General features: G+C 39.6%; 1 protein-coding gene across 3 annotated transcripts in view; it reads left to right on the top strand.

The window, feature by feature from the left end:
- The window catches only part of LOC144594525 (uncharacterized), a 208110-nt gene that overhangs the window by 143082 nt on the left and 46846 nt on the right, over nt 1-18182 (top strand). For all 3 annotated transcript variants that reach the window (XM_078401186.1, XM_078401183.1, XM_078401184.1), the window contains 2 exons: nt 695-1256; nt 4929-5066. In XM_078401186.1, the coding sequence (XP_078257312.1) occupies nt 695-1256; nt 4929-5066 (700 nt within the window). The remainder of the gene's footprint in view (nt 1-694; nt 1257-4928; nt 5067-18182) is intronic.

Raw genomic sequence — 18182 nt, 5'->3', positions numbered from 1 at the left:
AAACCTGGCAAGGTTTAGTTTATGTACATGTGAGAAGGGGTCTTGATTGGCAGATGGGTGGACAAAGGCTAGAGAAGAAGAGACAAAAAGGGTATTGGAAACAAAAGGGTATTGATAGGAAAGGTTTGAAAGAGAACTGGGGTATGGGGCTGGCATAACGGAAGAATGGTTGTGCACTGGGGTCAGGAAAGAAGGAAGGGGAAGAAAAAAAATGATGGGATGGGGTGTACCTAAAATTGGGGAATTCAATGTTCATATCATTCGGTTGTAACCTACCCAAGCAGAATATGAAGCAGAATATCCAGTTTATCTGTGGCCTAATTCTGGCAATGGAGGAGGCACTGGACAGAAAAGTCGGTATGGGAATGATTCAGGAGAGTTAAAATAATTAGTAACCTGGAGATCCAACAGGCCTTGGACCAAGCACAAGTCTTTGGCAAAACAATCATATAGTCTCGGCTTGGTCTCGCCGATGATGAATCCAATTATTGTGTTTTATATTGTGAAATTTTATGCTTATATGCTGTTCATTTTGAGAGATATTTGCAAATTTTGTACAGATGTGATCCCGCCTGCTTTTGTAGTGCTTCAGCTTTCTTCCTACCTCTCCATTTAAGCTGTGCCATTAACAGAATTATTTACATGTTCCTTTTCGACGTGTTAAAGCATTTCATTTTTCTTTTTCTTTTATCAGTTTGCCAGAAGAACAGTGTGCTGTGATGCTTCCAGATACAACCCAGCATTATGATAGCAAATCAGGTTCTCCATCATCTGAAACATCTTCTGTGGATAAAGAGACAGGGCAGCGAAAAAGCCGTGCACGTGAAAGGAGGAGAGAGGGAAGATCAAAAACCTTTGATTGGGCAGAATTCAGGCCAATTGCACAAACATTGGCACAGGAAAGAGCAGCAAAGTCAGATTTATATGACAGCAATTCGGACAGACTTGGTTCGCCTCCAACAGATCTGAACGAATGGGAACGGACTAAACGGCGTGAGGAACGGAGAAAAAGATACGAGGCTGTGTCTGGGTCAGCGGGTTCAAGTTCAGGTGATGCAAGCAAGATAGAATTTGAAACAGCCAGTTCCTCACCACCACTGGATCGGAAGCAGAGGGTGCACAATGAAATTGAAGAGCACTGGCAACAGGTAGAACGGACACCTATCCGGGAAGAAAGGCGGGTTCCCCTGGCAACAGTGTTTCCAAGTTCACAGATGTCACAGATTGATAAGCTGCTGGAAGCCCATACAAAAGAGGTAATAAAAATGTATATTATTCCCTTAAAATGCATGGGTGGTTAGTTTCTAAATACAACATTTTACATTCACATTCTCTTTACACTCAAGCAACAATATATATGGTCGCCAGTAGTATGACAAAGAACTGGAATCAAAGGAATGAAGTGTTTGAGGCAGGAGACGCCAAGCGGCTGATTTCCAGTGGAAGTTAGCAGGTGGCGGAATGTGGGTTTCACAGCCTGAGAATATTAAATGACAAGTATTACATCAGTGGGAGCCAACATAAAATTGATACGGGTAGACACAAGATGCTGGAGTAACTCAGCGGGTCAGCCAGCATCTCTGGAGCGAAGGAATAGGTTGGAGAGAAGGAGTGATTGACGTTTCGAGTCGAGACCCTTCTTCAGTCTGATGTCAGGGGAGGGGGCGGGACAAAGATAGAATATATCATATATATCATATCATATCATATATATACAGCCGGAAACAGGCCTTTTCGGCCCACCAAGTCCGTGCCGCCCAGTGATCTCCGTACATTAACACTATCCTACACCCACTAGGGACAATTTTTACATTTACCCAGCCAATTAACCTACATACCTGTACGTCTTTGGAGTGTGGGAGGAAACCAAAGATCTCGGAGAAAACCCACGCAGGTCACGGGGAGAACGTACAAACTCCTTACAGTGCAGCACCCGTAGTCAGGATCGAACCTGACTCTCGGAGACAGTAAGACTAGTGAAAGAACCGGGAAGTAGGGGTGGAGTCCTCAGCAGAGGCATCACCTTTGTTCCCCTCCGCCCCCACCTCAACGAGTTCCGGGTCCGCCACGATGTTGAGGTCTTTTTCCGTCGCCTCTGCGCCTTTTCAATGGGAAGGAGTCCTCACCACCCAGTCTCCAACAGAACCCCTCCTCTTGGACTCCCCTAGATGGCCCTCTACCTTCTTTGGACCATTTCATTTCCAACCTCCGGCTGGACATCAACCACCTCAAATTTTCCACTCCCCTTACTCACTCTAACCTCACCACCCCTGAACGTACAGCCCTCCACTCACTCTGCAGCAACCCCGGCTGGATAATCAAACCCGCCGACAAAGGAGGTGCCGTGGTAGTCTGGCGCGTGACTGAGGCCAGGCGACAACTCTCAGACACCTCTTCCTATTTATCCTTGGACCACGATCCCACAGACGAACACAGCCCCCTCCCCTGACATCAGTCTGAAGAAGGGTTTCAACCTGAAATGTCGCCCATTCCTTCTCTCCAACCCATTCCTTTGCTTCAGAGATGCTGCCTGACCCGCTGAGTTACTCCAGCATTTTGTGTCTACCTTCGATTTAAACCAGCATCTGCAGTTCTTTCCTACACATAAATTGATACGGTCTGGATAAAAGATTATTGGGATTTAGTAGAGATTAGATTACAGGTGGCAGAGTCCTGGATGATCTTTGGTTTACATGTGGTCAAAGATGGGAGGTAACCCAATAGGTCTTTGAAATAATTGATTCCATTGATTACAATGGTGCAATGATTCCCTGAGTTGGGACCAAGACAAATAATTTCTATAGATCCTTACGGCATTGAAGAAATAATTTTGGCTCATCAAGTCTGTGAAGTCTCAGAGAGTAATTTCGTTCGCAGGTAATTTTCTTTGTAACCCATTCTCTCCACATTCCCATCAAATCCTAGCCAGATTCGACAACTCACCTACACACTAGGGGAAATTTATAGTGGCCAGATAACTTGCTATCCTGCACATTTTGGGGATTCAGGAGGAAACCAGTGAAATGAAGGAAATGTTACACAGACAACATCAGAAGTCTGGATTAAACTCAGTCATTGGATAAACACAAAATGATGGAGTAACTCAGCAGTTTAGACAGCTTCTCTGGGGAAAATGGATAGGTGATGTTTCAAGTCTGGACTCTTATTCAAATACTTGAATACAGCACCCTCCATAATGTTTGGGACAAAGACCCATCATTTATTTATTTGCCTCTGTACTCCACAATTTGAGATTTGTAATAGAAAAAAATCACATTTGAAGTGCACATTCTCAGATTTTATTAAAGGCCAGTTTTATATATTTTGGTTTCACCATATAGAAATTACAGCAGTGTTTATACATCGTCCCCCCATTTCAGGGCACCATAACGTTTGGGACACAAGACTTCACATGTGTTTATAATTGCTCAGGTGTGTTTAAATGCCTCCTTAATGCAGGTATAATGCACCCAGTCCTTTCTCCAGTCTTTCCATCACCTTTGAAAACTTTTATTGTTGTTTATCAACATGAGGACCAAGTTGTGCCAATGAAAGTCTAAGAATCCATTATGAGACTGAGAAACAAGAATAAAACTTAACCTTAGGCTTACCAAAATCAACTGCTTGGAACATCATTAAGAAGAAAGGGAGCACTGGTGAACTTACGAATCGCAAAGGGACTGGCAGGCCAAGGAAGACCTCCACAGCTGATGACAGAAGAATTCTCTCTGTAATAAAGAAAAATCCCCAAACACCTGTCCGACAGATCAGAAACATTCTTCAGGAGTCAGGTGTGGATTTGTCAATGTCCGAACTATACCACTATCCCAAGAAGACTTCATGAACAGAAATACAGAAGACTTCATGAACAGAAATGCAAAAAACACTGGTTACCCGCAAAAATAGGATGACCAGGTTACAGTTTGCCAAGAAGTACTTAAAAGAGCAACCACAGTTCTGGAAAAAGGTCGTGGACAGATGAGACGAAGATTAACATATCAGTGATGGCAAGAACAATGTATGGAGGAGAGAAGGAACTGCACAAGATCCAAAGCATACCACCTCATCTGCGAAACACGGTGTTGGGGGTGTTATGACCTGGGCATGTATGGCTGCTGAAGGTACTGGCTCAGTTATCTTCATTGATGAAACAACTGCTGATGGTAGTAACATAATGAATTCTGATGTGTTATAGACACATCCTATCTGCTCAAGTTCAAACAAATGCCTCAAAACTCATTGGCCGGCAGTTCATTCTACAGCAAGACAATGATCCCAAACATACTGCTAAAGTTACAAAGGAGTTTGTCAAAACTAAAAAATGGTAAATTCTTGAGCGGCCAAGTCAATCACCCGATCTGAATGCAATTGAGCATGCCTTTTATATGGTAAAGAGAAAACTGAAGAGGACTAGCCCCCCAAAACAAGCATAAGCAAAAGATGGCTGCAATACAGGCCTGGCAGAGCATCACCAGAGAAGACACCCAGCAACTGGTGATGTCCATGAATCGCAGACCTCAAGCAGTCATTGCATGCAAAGGAAATGCAACAAAATAGTAAACATGACTACTTTCATTTACATGACATTGCTGTGTCCCAAACATTATGGTGCCCTGAAATGTATAAATACTGCTGTAATTTCTACATGGTGAAACCAAAATGTATAAAAATGGTCTTTATTAAAATCTGACAATGTGCACTTTAACCACATGTGTTTTTTTCTATTACAAATCTTAAATTGTGGAGTATTGAGGCAAATAAATAAATGATGGGTCTTTGTCCCAAACATTATGGAGGGCATTGTATATCAGTCTATATCACTGTGTCTATATTACCAGAGCCTTAACTGCAGCTAAATCCTTGGAAATGTGTAAAATATTACTGAAGACTTCTTTACTTCTATAAGCTATGATTCATTGTTTCCACAGCTTGAAGAATTGAAAATCCAGTTGGACCATTGCAAACAGGAATTGGTAGAGTCTCAAAAGTACAAAGTGGAGCTGGAAGCCCAGTTGAAGACTAGCTTAGAACGCGAGCAGCAGGTCCGTTCTGGTTATGTCTCCCAGGTAAGAGAAAACAATTATTGTTCTATACAGGCATGTCCCCCTTTTGACATGTAGAAACCGCTACCCTCCCTTACGATCCCCTTGCATGTTTTGTGAACTGACAACTTAACAGATTTTTTTTAATGCATGGACCTGCATGAAACATGAAGAATCATTGGTGCTTTTATACCATTATTAGCAGTTTATAATGTTAAAGGAGCATATAGCAGCAGTAAAGTATCATGTGGAGGAGAAATAGAAGTATTTCAGTAGTCAATAAGTTTCAGAGATAAACAACCAAATAAAATCCTCGGCAATTAGAAATTAGTTTTCAGATGCAAAACTATCACTTATAACAAATAATGAATTGTATTCAAAACAAATTAAGTGCAAAATGTTGGAAATTATGCAGTTAGGTTAGGCAGCAGATTTTACATTCCATGTCAAACCCCTTTCAACAGAACTTGAAGTTTGTGAACAAAACATTTTTTGATGCCAAGCAGGAGGAAAGATGAGAACAGCAGAGTATGGTTTATGTGGCATAGTTTAGCAAGGTCTATGATAGGGAAGAATGATGATGGTGGAATCACAAAAGCGATGGTGGAGCACAAAGTGGGTGATAATGGGACAAGTAAACAAAAAAAGTGTAGAGTAGGTATAAATGGGAGTTACATAATTATCTGAAAGTTAATATTTTAATAAAACCTGCCGTGGTCGAAGTGTAAATTAAAAAAACACTAAAAATGCTGGAAATACTCAGCAGATCAAGCCGTGTATGTGGGAAACGAAACAGTGTTGCCGTTTAAAGTTCAAGATCCTTCGTCAAAATTGCAAAAAAGACACAAGAAGCTCAATAACCTGCAGAAAGGATATGGGAAGTCACAAAACGACACAATGTGCTGGAGTAAATTACAAGTCGTGCAGCATCTCTGGTGAACATGGATAGGTGACATCTCGGGTCGAGACCCTTCTTCACACTGAGAGGTCACCCTGGTTCCACCCTATCAGAGATATCTGAGCAAAGAAGATGTGCAAGTGAGTGACATAGGAGTGATGAGTGCCTGGAACATGTTGCCATGAGTGATGATGGAGACAGATATGATACTGGCACTTCAGAGGCTTTTGGATAGGCACATGGAAATGCAGGGAATGTAGGGCAGAGGAGATCATTTTAACTTGGCAACATGTTTGGCATGGACATTGTGGGCCGAAGGGCCTGTTCCTGTGCTGAACTAACCCAGGTTCAATGTACCCCTCCCCCACCCTTTTTTTTCATGTTTTTATTCTGACGAATTCTGTTTCTCAAATGTGACCAGACTTGTTGAGTGCTGCCAGCATTTTCTGTTTTTGTTTTGTTTGAAATTATTCTAATTTGAGTCCAAAGCCTATAATCTGCTTGTTTGATAGAGCGGCTGATCCTAGGGGCATTGCACTTCATTGGAAGTCAGGAAGTCAAGAATCCAGTTGAAGAGGAGGGTGCTGAGTACTAGGTCCAGGGGTTTGAAGATGAGTTTAGTTGGAATTATGGTGTTGACGGCAGAGCTATAGTCATAAATAGAAGGCTATCGTAGGAGTCCTTGATATCAGGATGAGTGTAGAGCCATTATCCTATTGCGGATGTAAGCAAATTGCTGAGAATCAAGACTATCTAGGAGGCTGAAGTCGATGTGCGACATGCCCAACCTCTCGAAGTGCTTCCTGTGACGGATATCAGAGCCGCCGGACGACAGTCATTAAGGCATGCTACATTGTTTTCTTTGGCACCGGGATGATAGTGGTGGTTTTACAGCAGGTGAGAATCAAAGATTGGCATAGGGAGAGATTAAAAAAATGTCTATAAATACTCCTGCTGCTTGGTCTGTGCAGGTTCTGAGGACGCGGCTAGGATCTCCATCTGGGCCTGTCGCACTGTGGGAGGCACTTCCCTCCCAGGAAGGCTGATCTGACATCAGTGACAATGGCCATGGGCACAGGTGTACCGAAGTATGTTGGGGCAGTTGATGCATTTCACCAGTATAAAAATGTTCAGATTTTTGTGAAGAAATTTAAATTTTGTTTAACAATATGCATAAAATAGTGCTAACCTTTGTAGCTGATGAAAAAGTCAGTAGTGACTGGGATCTTAAATCGAATAGTAGAACAACAGTTGACTTCCCAGTATTATTGCTGGAAAACAGCCTCTCGAATCCTATATCAGTTAGACCTAACATGGGATATGAGACCCATTTATTTTAATGGAAATACTCTTAGACAAGAGAATGTGAAGATGAGATTTTTTTAATTATGAGACTTTAACTTTGCAAGTTTTTTAATATGTTGTAAATATCTTTTTTTTCCCTTAATTTATATATATGTATATACATATCGTGTAGCTTACAATTATCTCTGAATATCTTTAAAAAACTATAAAAAGTCAGCTGAGCTTTGACACTCTCAAAATTCAAATCCCTCTTTTGCCTTCTCTCAAAGAATGTCAGATGTTCAATGGTCTTTTTACCCTTTATGAAATGTAAATCCAGTTTCACATTCACCTATGCATCTGGAATTAGCAAACTTTTTGACTATTGTTTGACTATTGTATCATCACTCAATACTCAATGGGAACAACTTGCATTTTTTATAACAGTTTTAATATCACTAAGCATCCCAAGGCACTTTACTGTAAAATTATATGGCTTGGTATCAGATTTTATTTTATATGGAGATATTGAGACATACTTTAAGGAACATGTTGAAGAAGCAAAGAGTTTCTGGTCTCAATAGTTAAAGTGCAGATTAAAGTGGTGGAGAAATTAGGATTATGCAGGAGACTAGAACTGGTGGACTATGGTTATCCTGGAGAATTGGAAGTCTCGATGACATTACAGAAATGAAGATGGCAAGGCAATAGAAGAATTTGATGAAGAGAATTTTACCTTTGTGTTGATTAATTGTAGGAATTTGGACTGATATGGGGTGAAATATGCAGTCTTCGTGATGGTGCAAAATTAGGTTGAGAATCCACCACAGGATTACATATGAAGCCAAAGTTACATGTCAGTGTCAGAGAACGGAAACAGCCGCTTTAGCCCAATCAAAATGCCCCATCTAAGCTAGTCCCATTTATCTATGTTTGGTCCATATCCCTCTAAACCTTTCCTATCCTATACCTGTCCAGATTTATTTGAAATATTGTTATTGTACCTGCCTCAACTACTTCCTCTGGCAGCTCATTCCATCTACCCACCATCCTCTAAAACAGAGGAGTATATTTGAAGACCTTGCCCATCGCCTGTGGCGCCACATAGATAACCACTTTGGTTTCTATGGGGCTCTGTTCTCTTTAGTTCCCCTTTTTCTCTTCGTTGACGTAAATTATCTTTAGATTCCCCTTAATCATATCTCCTAATGTAATCTGCTGTCCTCATTTTGCCCTCCTGACACCTCAGTCCCCTAAACCCCTCCGGGGAAACACTTGATCCCAGCTGTCTATACCTGATTAATGCCTGCTTCTTTCTCCAATCCAGTGCTTCGATTTCTCTCTTCATCATGGTTCCTTACTCCTACCTGCCTTGAACATGTGGTCATGTTCAATCACAGACAGCTTTGATTTGGTAACTTGGTGATTACAAAAGTGGAAGCAGTAAAAGTTGGTTTCATGTTGTGAATATTTAGCAGGGGAGGCTATCTTTTCAGCTTTTTCAGGGTGTTGAGCAATGAAATTTGGCATTTTGCACACTATTGAAAAAGTTGTGGTGAATTAGAGGTTCATAAAAGATCAGAGATGTTTTGTACTGTAAGGTAATGTGTGTAGATACTCGTGTGTATGGGTTTGATTCCAACAACAATGTGTACATGGAAAAAGAAGACATTTTGGTGGTAGAGTGTTTATTTTTCATATGTAATGGATATGAATGGGAACAATGAAAGGTATTGGGGAAGTGAAGGAGGAATAGTTTTTGGAAGAAAGCAGAAGTAATGGCACAGGAAGGGAAAGAGAAGTGATTGAACATGATTTTTGGTTATGACTGGTATTAATGCAGGAGTAGAAACCCGATTGGAGGAATGGGAGTTCCAAGGGACGTGGGCTTAGAAATAACACTGCATGCAGCAATTTGCAGAGGAAATGGAGTTTGAAAATGGAGTGGTAATTTTGAAAGCACAAGGGTGATTATGAATTGATAATGGCAGGCTTAAAAATAAGAACCAACAAATTGGGATAGCACATTTGACCTATCCAGTCCATCAGTTTTTTTGTATAAATGATAAAGTCAATCTAATTCCCTTGTTCTTTTCCAATGCATTAAAAAAAATCTACAAGTATTGATTCATTTCCCTGATATCGCTATGAATGAACCCGCATTCAGGTGGCGAATTCCACATCGATAAGTTAATTGGGTCATCATTTTTTTTCCTGATGCCCTCTTTGATTCTTTCAGCTGTCACCTTAAATCTATAAACTTGCATGCTTTATTCTTCTGCCATAGCAACTATTTCTCCTTCTTTATGCAGACCCAAACCCTTTGTAACCCACTACGTTCCATTCTCCAGGCACTATCTCCATTTGTTTGAGGCTGAAATAGGTCATTTGAAATTATTCTCTAAAGCCCTCTACATACATCAAAAAGTCCAGACAGCAAAATTGGATGCAATTGTGCAATTAATACATATTACTTTAAAGATGTTAACATAGTCTCGTAATAATTTTTCCAGTGAACTTGGTAAATTTAAAGGAAGCATAAAGCTAGGACTTCATTGAGATGGCAGGGAGCATTGTAAATATCACCTGGTGAACCAGATGCTCAACCATGAGTATTTCTGAAATGTAGGATAGCGAATTATTGGAAATTTACTTAGTTTAATCCTGAGGTTTCTGTTCGTACACTCACTTTAGAATTATCCCTTTAAGATGTTATTGACTGTTCTTCTTCCTATCAAAATGCATAATTTCAAACTTTTCTCTGTTAAATTTCACCTGCTGCATATCCTTTCATTCTACCAGACCATGCCCCCCTGGTCTTCACTATTATGCTCCTGACAATTTACTAAACCTAAAGTTCTCATCTCATCTATAATTTTTGAAATTGTGACCCATACTCCCAATACTCAAATAACAAAATCACTCGAAAACAAAGTTGTATACTTGCCTGGAGAGCAACTGTTTGCCAGCTCTATTACTTCTAGCCCTGAACACAATTTTGTATCCATGTTGTCACTAACTCTTTCATTCCAATGCTTAGATTTTGCTAATAGATGTATTATGTCACACTTTACCCATTGCCTTCCGAATGGTCACAAATATATCATCGTCATTATAGTTAAAATCAGTTAAACTCAATTTGCTACCTGTGTTGGTTTTCTTTATTCATTCTCGTTTGCAGTGGACTATTAATGTTGTCCTTAATCAAAGTTTCTCACAGTTTTCCACCACTGAAGTGAGACTAGCTGACCTGCAATTGGTGGGTTTATCCTTGTATCCTTTTTCACCAAGAGACAAATATGTGCAATTCTCACTCCTGCATTTAACCAAGATTTTAAGATTGGTATAGTACCATTGCAATGTTGATGTATACTTCCAATAACCTCTCTGATGCAAGTTATCGACTGATTTATCAACTTTATGTATAATCACTTTCATCTCTACTACCTTTATAGAAATAGAAAGTGCATATTTCACCTTGCCTTTTGCTTTCATGGTGGTTATCTTGGTCTCTAATAAACGAGAGCTCTCTTATCAATAGATTACTGTGTATAAAATACAAAAAAAAAATCTTGGATCCATTTTATATCTAATCTAATTTTCTTTCTGTGCCTTAAACATCTTCAAGAACTGCTCATAATTTGATTACAGTATTGCTTTAAACTTTTCATTACAATTTACCTCAGTCTGGTTGACTTCAAATCTATAATACTGGCCCTTCTCCAATTAAGTGTTTTACTTTGAAGTGTTCCTTTTTCTTTTCCATTGATCATTGTGATTTGAACTTCACGCTGACACTTGAATGAGATCCAACCCCTTTCCTCGTTGAGCTAGAATGTACTAATAAATAAATTCCCCTGAATACACCAGAAATTCTTCCTATTCTTTGCCTTCTATGGTATTATTGTGCAGGCCCCTCAAAAATGGATAGGATATCAAAGATAAAATAATGGAAGCTTGTCAGAAAGCTGAAGTGGTAATCAGATGCCGTTTTAATCTATATGTGGACTAGAAAAATGACATTCTTAATGTTTTTAGGGTTAGTTTCCTCAGAACAATATGTTGTTAAGCATACCAGAGACATAGGTCAAAATGGTAGGATTGTTTAATAACCTAATAGTAGAAGCACCATGGCTAGCAACAATCATGGTTTGAATTTTTAATTTAGTTTAGTCAGGGTGGAAAGGGTCCAGCAATGGTATTTTAATCTAAAAAGAACAATTCTGAGAGTATGAAGCAGACTGAACTGACAAATTTATATCTGGCAGACATTTGAGGGGATCTTTCCAAAAAGGAATATGTAGGATCCAGAGCTAGAATTCCAAGGCTGGAGGGATCCACAATTTATAGTCAACTAAAAGTTTAAAGGTGGTATCAAACGTAAAGAAGAAAATAGTTGTGCAAAGATGGATGGCCAGCTAGAAGATGGGATAGAATATAATAAAATACAAAGAATGCAAAATGATTAATAAGGAAGAATTGGAATACAAAACAAAATCCTTCTAAAGAACATACTTTTAAAAAGGAGATGAGGAATTTAGCCATAGCATGGTGAATATGTGGTATTCATTGCCACAGACGGCTGTGGAGGCCAAGTCACTTGGTATTTTTAAAGCAGAGACTGGCAGGTTCTTGATTAGTAAGGGTGTCAAAGGTTATAGGGAGATGGCAGGAGAATGGCGTTGAGAGGGAAGGATAGCTCAGCCAAGACTGAATGGCAGAGTAGACTTGATGGGCCGAATGGCCAATTTCTGCTCCTGACGTATAAACTTATGAACTTATGAAAAGCCAATGAGAAATGTAGAAACAGATGGTAAGAATTTCTATAGACATTTTAAAGAGTTGAGATGTTTGGGGAATAAATAGTTGAAAACAAGGAGACTGCAGATGAATCAGTCTCTACCACATTGAATATATATAACCCAGTACATTTTTTGTAGGCAAAAATATGTTGGAACGCATATCATTCCTTGCTATTGATGTCTGTGTCGGGGCATCATCCTTTAAACCGTTTAAGTGTCTGACCACCTAATTTAAATTTTTTTTTTAACATTAATCATTTTGAGTTAAAAATTTGAAAGCCTTAACTTTTACCATCATAAAAAAAACTGCGTACAACATCCCTGATATCGCTGTATATAGGGAATTGGAATGGAGGGAGGACCTCAAGAAAAGTTCAATCATCACGTAATTTGTCCCAAGCAAAATTGTTAGAGCCCCACGTCTGTATCCAGGGACTTCATTCTAGAATACAAAAAGTGTTTAGTGGGATAATTGATGTTTTGGTTTTAATTTCCCAAAATTCACTGCATTCAGGGAACTTCTATTAGATTGTTAAATAAAAATTGTTACTTGGTTATTTAAAAATGGAGGGAATAATTTAAGAAACGACAGGCCAGTTAGAAAAGAATCCATCATAGCAATAATATTAAAATCTATCGTTAAGAAAAGTTCAAGGTAATCGACTTTATGAAAGACATACATTGACCAATTTAAGGAAGTTATTTGAAGACATTTTTACAATATATTTGAATGAAGACACTGTAGGTATGTTTGCTAACTTTGACAGAAAGATGGACAGGAAAGTACATTGTAAGAGGTAAGAAGGCCATCAAGGTGTAAAGATAATGAATGGACAAAAATCAAATTGTTTTCTTTGATTATAGAGAGAGGTTGTACATTCAGCACTCTGAGCTTCATATGTGCCTACTGGAGCACAAAATATGCTCAATTTCAACTGAATCTTTAAAACTTTTCAATTTGGTCAAAGACAGCAAAAATGTTTCAGGGTGGTAAGTGTTGATTCTTCCATTCACTCCCATCACATAACCCAATGCCTAACATTTTTTTAATATTTCTGAAATCTTTGAACTTTATCAGTCATCCCTGCTCTTCGCAGGTTAATATGAACAAGAATGAATTCAAGTGCCAGACTCTCAGTTTGGAGAACTTGTATTTACATAAATAGATAGGGCTAATGTACAGTGGCTGTTACTCAGTGTCAAGGGTTCAAGAACGAGAGGGCAGAGGTTCAGTGTATGAGGGAAAAGATTTACCAAAAACACTGAGACAAAACCTTTTCCCATAGAGGATGGTAGGTATATGGAACGAGCTGCCAGAGCTGGGGCAAACACCAGCATAGATGGGGCAGCTTGGTAATCATGCATAAGCTGGGGTCCCATGCTTTATGACTCTGACTCTATAATCAGTAAAACAGCCTAAAAATATGACTACAAATATTATTTGATTTTAGTGAATTAAACATGACGCAGAGCTCCTCAGTCTCATTGAATGCACTTCCTATGACGTGGCAAATCTAAGACTCTTCTGGCATCTGGAATGACCATATGCAGGAAACTTCATGTGGCCAAGATCCAAATTTCAGATTTTGAGCAAGAACAGGTGTCACTATAGTGCATGCAGGAGTTCCTTAGTGCATCTCACTATCCTATGAAGATAGAAAAGGCAAATGGTTTCTCAAGGAAACAGGGCCAGAGCCCACTCATTATCATTGTTGGTGACTTGGTTGTATTGGATGGTGGTAGTTTGGAAAGTAGTTGTCTGGGTGATAGTGGTAGGCAGGAAAGCTGCAGTGAATAGGAATTCAGTATTTCCCAGATATCTGTCAGGTACACATTTTGTAGATGGTGATCATAATTCAGTTACATTTAAGGTAGACACAAAATTATGGAATAACTCAACAGGACAGGCAGCATCTCTGGAGAGAAGGAATGGGCGACGTTTCGGTCGAGACACTTCTTTTACATTTAGCTTGTAGGCAAAAACGAAGATAAACCTATTCACCTTTGAATAGCAATTTTACTTGACAGGGATATGCTTTATCAAAATAGACTGGAAGCAGTTACTTGAAGTAAATCAGTATCACGCCAATGAGATGTATACAAGGAAGCAATAGCCAAAGTTCAGAGTACAAGTTTTCCCATTGAAGATGTGGAATAAGAGCATGACTGAAAAGATGTTGGTAGGTAAAAAGGGAATACCAAAAAATGTTTTATAAATATGCAAAGGGGAATAATGAAAACAGTGAACAGAAGTTGTGTAATAGGTGGAAACAGCAGTCAATTTGCAGAAATGTATAAAGTTCTAAATTAATACATTGCATCAATTTTTATAGATGTGAAGAGTGATATTAACATTACATTAAGAAGGACAAATTTGAAGGAAAACAAAACCATAGGGATAGAATGTATTAGGGAACCTAACAACTTTAAGACCAAAAGAATTACAGGGTCCAGTTGAAATATCTTGGGTCACCAAAGAGGGAAACAGCACCTGATGTTATATTTTCCAATCTTCTTTCACTACAGGCATAGTGCCAGAAGATGGAAAGGTTGCTGATGTGTTACTGTTGTTTAAAAAGGGAGGAAAGGTTTGACCAAGTAACTGAAGGCCAATTAACCTATCAAAAGTGGTGAGCAAATTGCTGAAAAAAATTAATGGATGACATAAAGCAGCTTTTAGAGCGAGCGTGTCTTGTTAATTGAGGGCAGTCAATTTGGATCATGTCTTAATAACATAATTGAATTTTTTGAAGGGGTATGGAAGGATTGAAAAGGGGATTGAGGATTTTAGCTAGAATTTAACAAAGTCCCATTAATCAAAAATGTAAAAGCCAGTGAGATTTAAGATAACATAGCAAGATGAATTAAGGATTGGTTCAGTGAGAAAAAGCAAAGGGCAGTGACCAAGATTTATAATGGCTCGAGGACTGTATACAGTGGGATTGCACAGGGCTCATCACTAAATCCCTGGTCATTTGATAAATCAAATTAAAACTTTGCACTTAACCCTAGCCTCACCATTTCAGAAGTTTGGCATTGGGAGTGCTGGTACAGGATTCACAAAAAGTTAATTTGCAAGTCGAATCGGGAGTAACGAAAGCAAATGCAATGATATTTCGAGAGGACTAGAATATAAAAACAGGGATGTAATGCTGTGGCTTTATAAGGAACTGGTCAGACTACATTTGGAGTATTGCAAGCAGTTGTGAGCCCAATATCTGAGGAAGGATGTGCTGGTGTTGGAGAGGGTCCAGAGGAGGTTTACGAGAATGATCCCAGGGATGATTGAGCTAACCTATGATTTTTTTTTTAGATTTAGAGATACAGTGCGGAAACAGGCCCTTCGGCCCGGTGATGAGCGTTTGACGGCACTGGGCCTGTAATTGCTGGAGTTTAGAAGGATGAGGGAGACCTCTTTGAAACTTACCAAATAGTGAAAGGCCAGGATAGAGTGGATATAGAGAGGATGTTTCCACTAGTGGGTGATTCTAGGACCAGAGTGCACAACATCACAATAAAATGATGTAGCTTTAGAAAGGAGATGGAGGCAGAATTTCTTTAGTCAGAGGGTGATGACTCAAGAAATGTATTGCCACAGAAAGCTGTGGAGGCAAAGCCAATGGATATTTTTACGGCAGAGATAAATTGCTTCTTGATTAGGATGGGTGTCAGCAGTTATGAGGAGAAGGCAGGAGAATGGGGTTGAGAGGGAGAGATATATCAGCCATGATTGAATGGCAGAGTAGATTTGATGGGTCAAATGGCCTAATTCTGCTCCTATAACTTATGAATCGGGTCTGAGGAAGTGTTGAGGAATAGAGAGACCTTGATGTACGTCCAAAGATTGAAGTAAGCAGAGGGTGATGGCTGAGGGTTGTTTTTCGGGCTGGAGGCCTGTGACTAATGGTGTCTCAGGGATCGGTGCTGGCTCCTTGGTGCTTGTGGTAATATTAAACTTATTTTACTGCATTATGCTTTAACATTAACAGAAAATATAGCCAGGTTGAAATTCCATTCCACATTTAATGTGCTGCCAAATTGTCATACCTTGCTGTCATAAATGCATCAAACTATTACAGACTGAAATATTAAATGGTATTGAATCCCATTCCCCAACTCCCCATCATATTCAGATGGCATAGATATACATTACTATATTGCCTGGACTATACTAATCACATTCTAACGATGTGTTATATATCCAGAAATATAATTCTTTTGGTGGAACCTGGATTCAGTTCCAATCGAATAGTGAAAGAGCATTACAGATGCTGCCTGACCTGCTGAGTTACTCCAGCATTTTGTGAATAAATACCTTCGATTTGTACCAGCATCTGCAGTTATTTTCTTATATTACAATTTCAGGAGTGCCTCCTTTCAAGTATAACTTTTAAATAAGCCCAAGTCTACTTGTTTTCCTGTTTGGCTTGTCTTTTCGTTGTTCCTTGGTCTTTTTGAAAATGAACCTCATTTTCTGAACATTTCTCATTTGGCAAATGCTAAAAACAGTTCTTCTCCTAACTCGATCGTACCATTCAGCCACCACTTTTGCTTCATGATTTCAATTGGTATTCCTCTTATAATAGGCTGTAGCCAAAATTCAGGTCATTTAACTAATTCGCTATCAAGAGATGATGCAAAAGATCTGATGAGGAATATAGATTGAGATATTTTTCAGTAATAACCTTGGTACTTTCAAGTGGAATTGTAATGATGTAGATAAGATCTTGTTGTAGATAAGTCCCTGTTCATTAAAATCTTTCATAACTAGCAGTTTTGATTTAATCCAGTGGTCTCTATCCAAAGTGTGCTTAATCTACTTTTTAGCATATGTGTGGTAATTTGTGTCATGGTGGCAATTATATATTTTTTATAATGAACGAATGATACTTTGTCACATGTATCTAGGGTACCAAGGTAGAGTGAAATCCTTTGTTTTGCGTACAACCTAGGCAGTACACTAGTGTCATCATGTGTTGGTGCCGACAATGTTACAAAAGTACTGAACAGTCGTACCTATACCCTGCCACATCACATGGCAGCAGGGCCCCCCCGTGTCGGGTCCCACTGTTTGGCGGGGGCCCACCCCCACCAGAATGTTCTCGGTCCCTCATCGTTCTCGGTGGTGTGGTTCCCGTCGACACCAGCAGCTTGGGGCCAATTCAGAGTCTTATGGTGGACAAGCTGGGCCTAAAGGGCAGGTCCTCCTCCGTCGGTTTGCAGTGGGCATTACTCGTTCCTCTGACCGTGGGGGACATGCCCTCCATTGTCGGTCCGCAGCGGGAGAGTTATCCTCCGTCGTTGGTCTGCGGTGGGCAAGTCGGGCCTGCTTGCTGGGAGTGTCTTGGCCCGCTGCTTGCTGGGAGGGATAATATCCTTCATGCTGTGCTGGCATATTTAACTTAACTCATTCGGGCTCACAGTGCTTCATTTCATAAAGATTGGCCAAGTTGTGATTGGGTTATGGTGTGGGATAAGCTTGTAATACTTTGTTAGAAAGCATATTGTGAAGGATGTTGCCAGAGCCAGAACATTACCTTATGACCAGAGACAGTACTCGGGTTATCTTCTGTCGAACTAACGAGAGGTGCTGTAATTAGGGTGTATAAAATTGAGAGGCCAAGTGAGAGTGACTGAGTAACAAGAGAAAAAGATCTAAGTTGATTGATAGAAACATTGGTGAAAAGTTGAGGGGAACTATTCTCAAGGAATCGTGAAGGTTTGCAACACAATGTCTGAAAGGATGATGGAGGCAGAAACTTTCATGTTTTAAAAAGTACTTAAAAGAGAATTGGAAGACCCATAAGGCTATGGACCAAGAACAAGGAAATAAAAGTAATCTAAACAGTTTATTTTATTATTTTGCATGAACGCAAGGGACCATATAGTTTATTTTATTACTTTCTTGGCTATAATTCTATGAATACAAAGTAGTTTTAATGCAAGAACGAGGTCATCTGTCCTTATGGCTCAGGCTTGGGTCCAGGCAGGGACTCGTATGTGCCTTCATTCACAGTCTAACTGCAAAGAGACCATCATTGTTTGATTCTGCAAACTTTAGAATTTTCTAACAATTTATGGGTTACTCTAAATGTAAAAGCAGAAATGTTTTCTGCAGGCTGTTTGACACATTGTAATGTAGTTTGGCATGACATG

Source organism: Rhinoraja longicauda, chromosome 6 (genome assembly GCF_053455715.1).
Source record: "Rhinoraja longicauda isolate Sanriku21f chromosome 6, sRhiLon1.1, whole genome shotgun sequence".
Classification (NCBI taxonomy): domain Eukaryota; kingdom Metazoa; phylum Chordata; class Chondrichthyes; order Rajiformes; family Arhynchobatidae; genus Rhinoraja; species Rhinoraja longicauda.
Note: the sequence above shows the minus strand (reverse complement) of the source record. Positions and strands in the feature narration are given on the sequence as shown.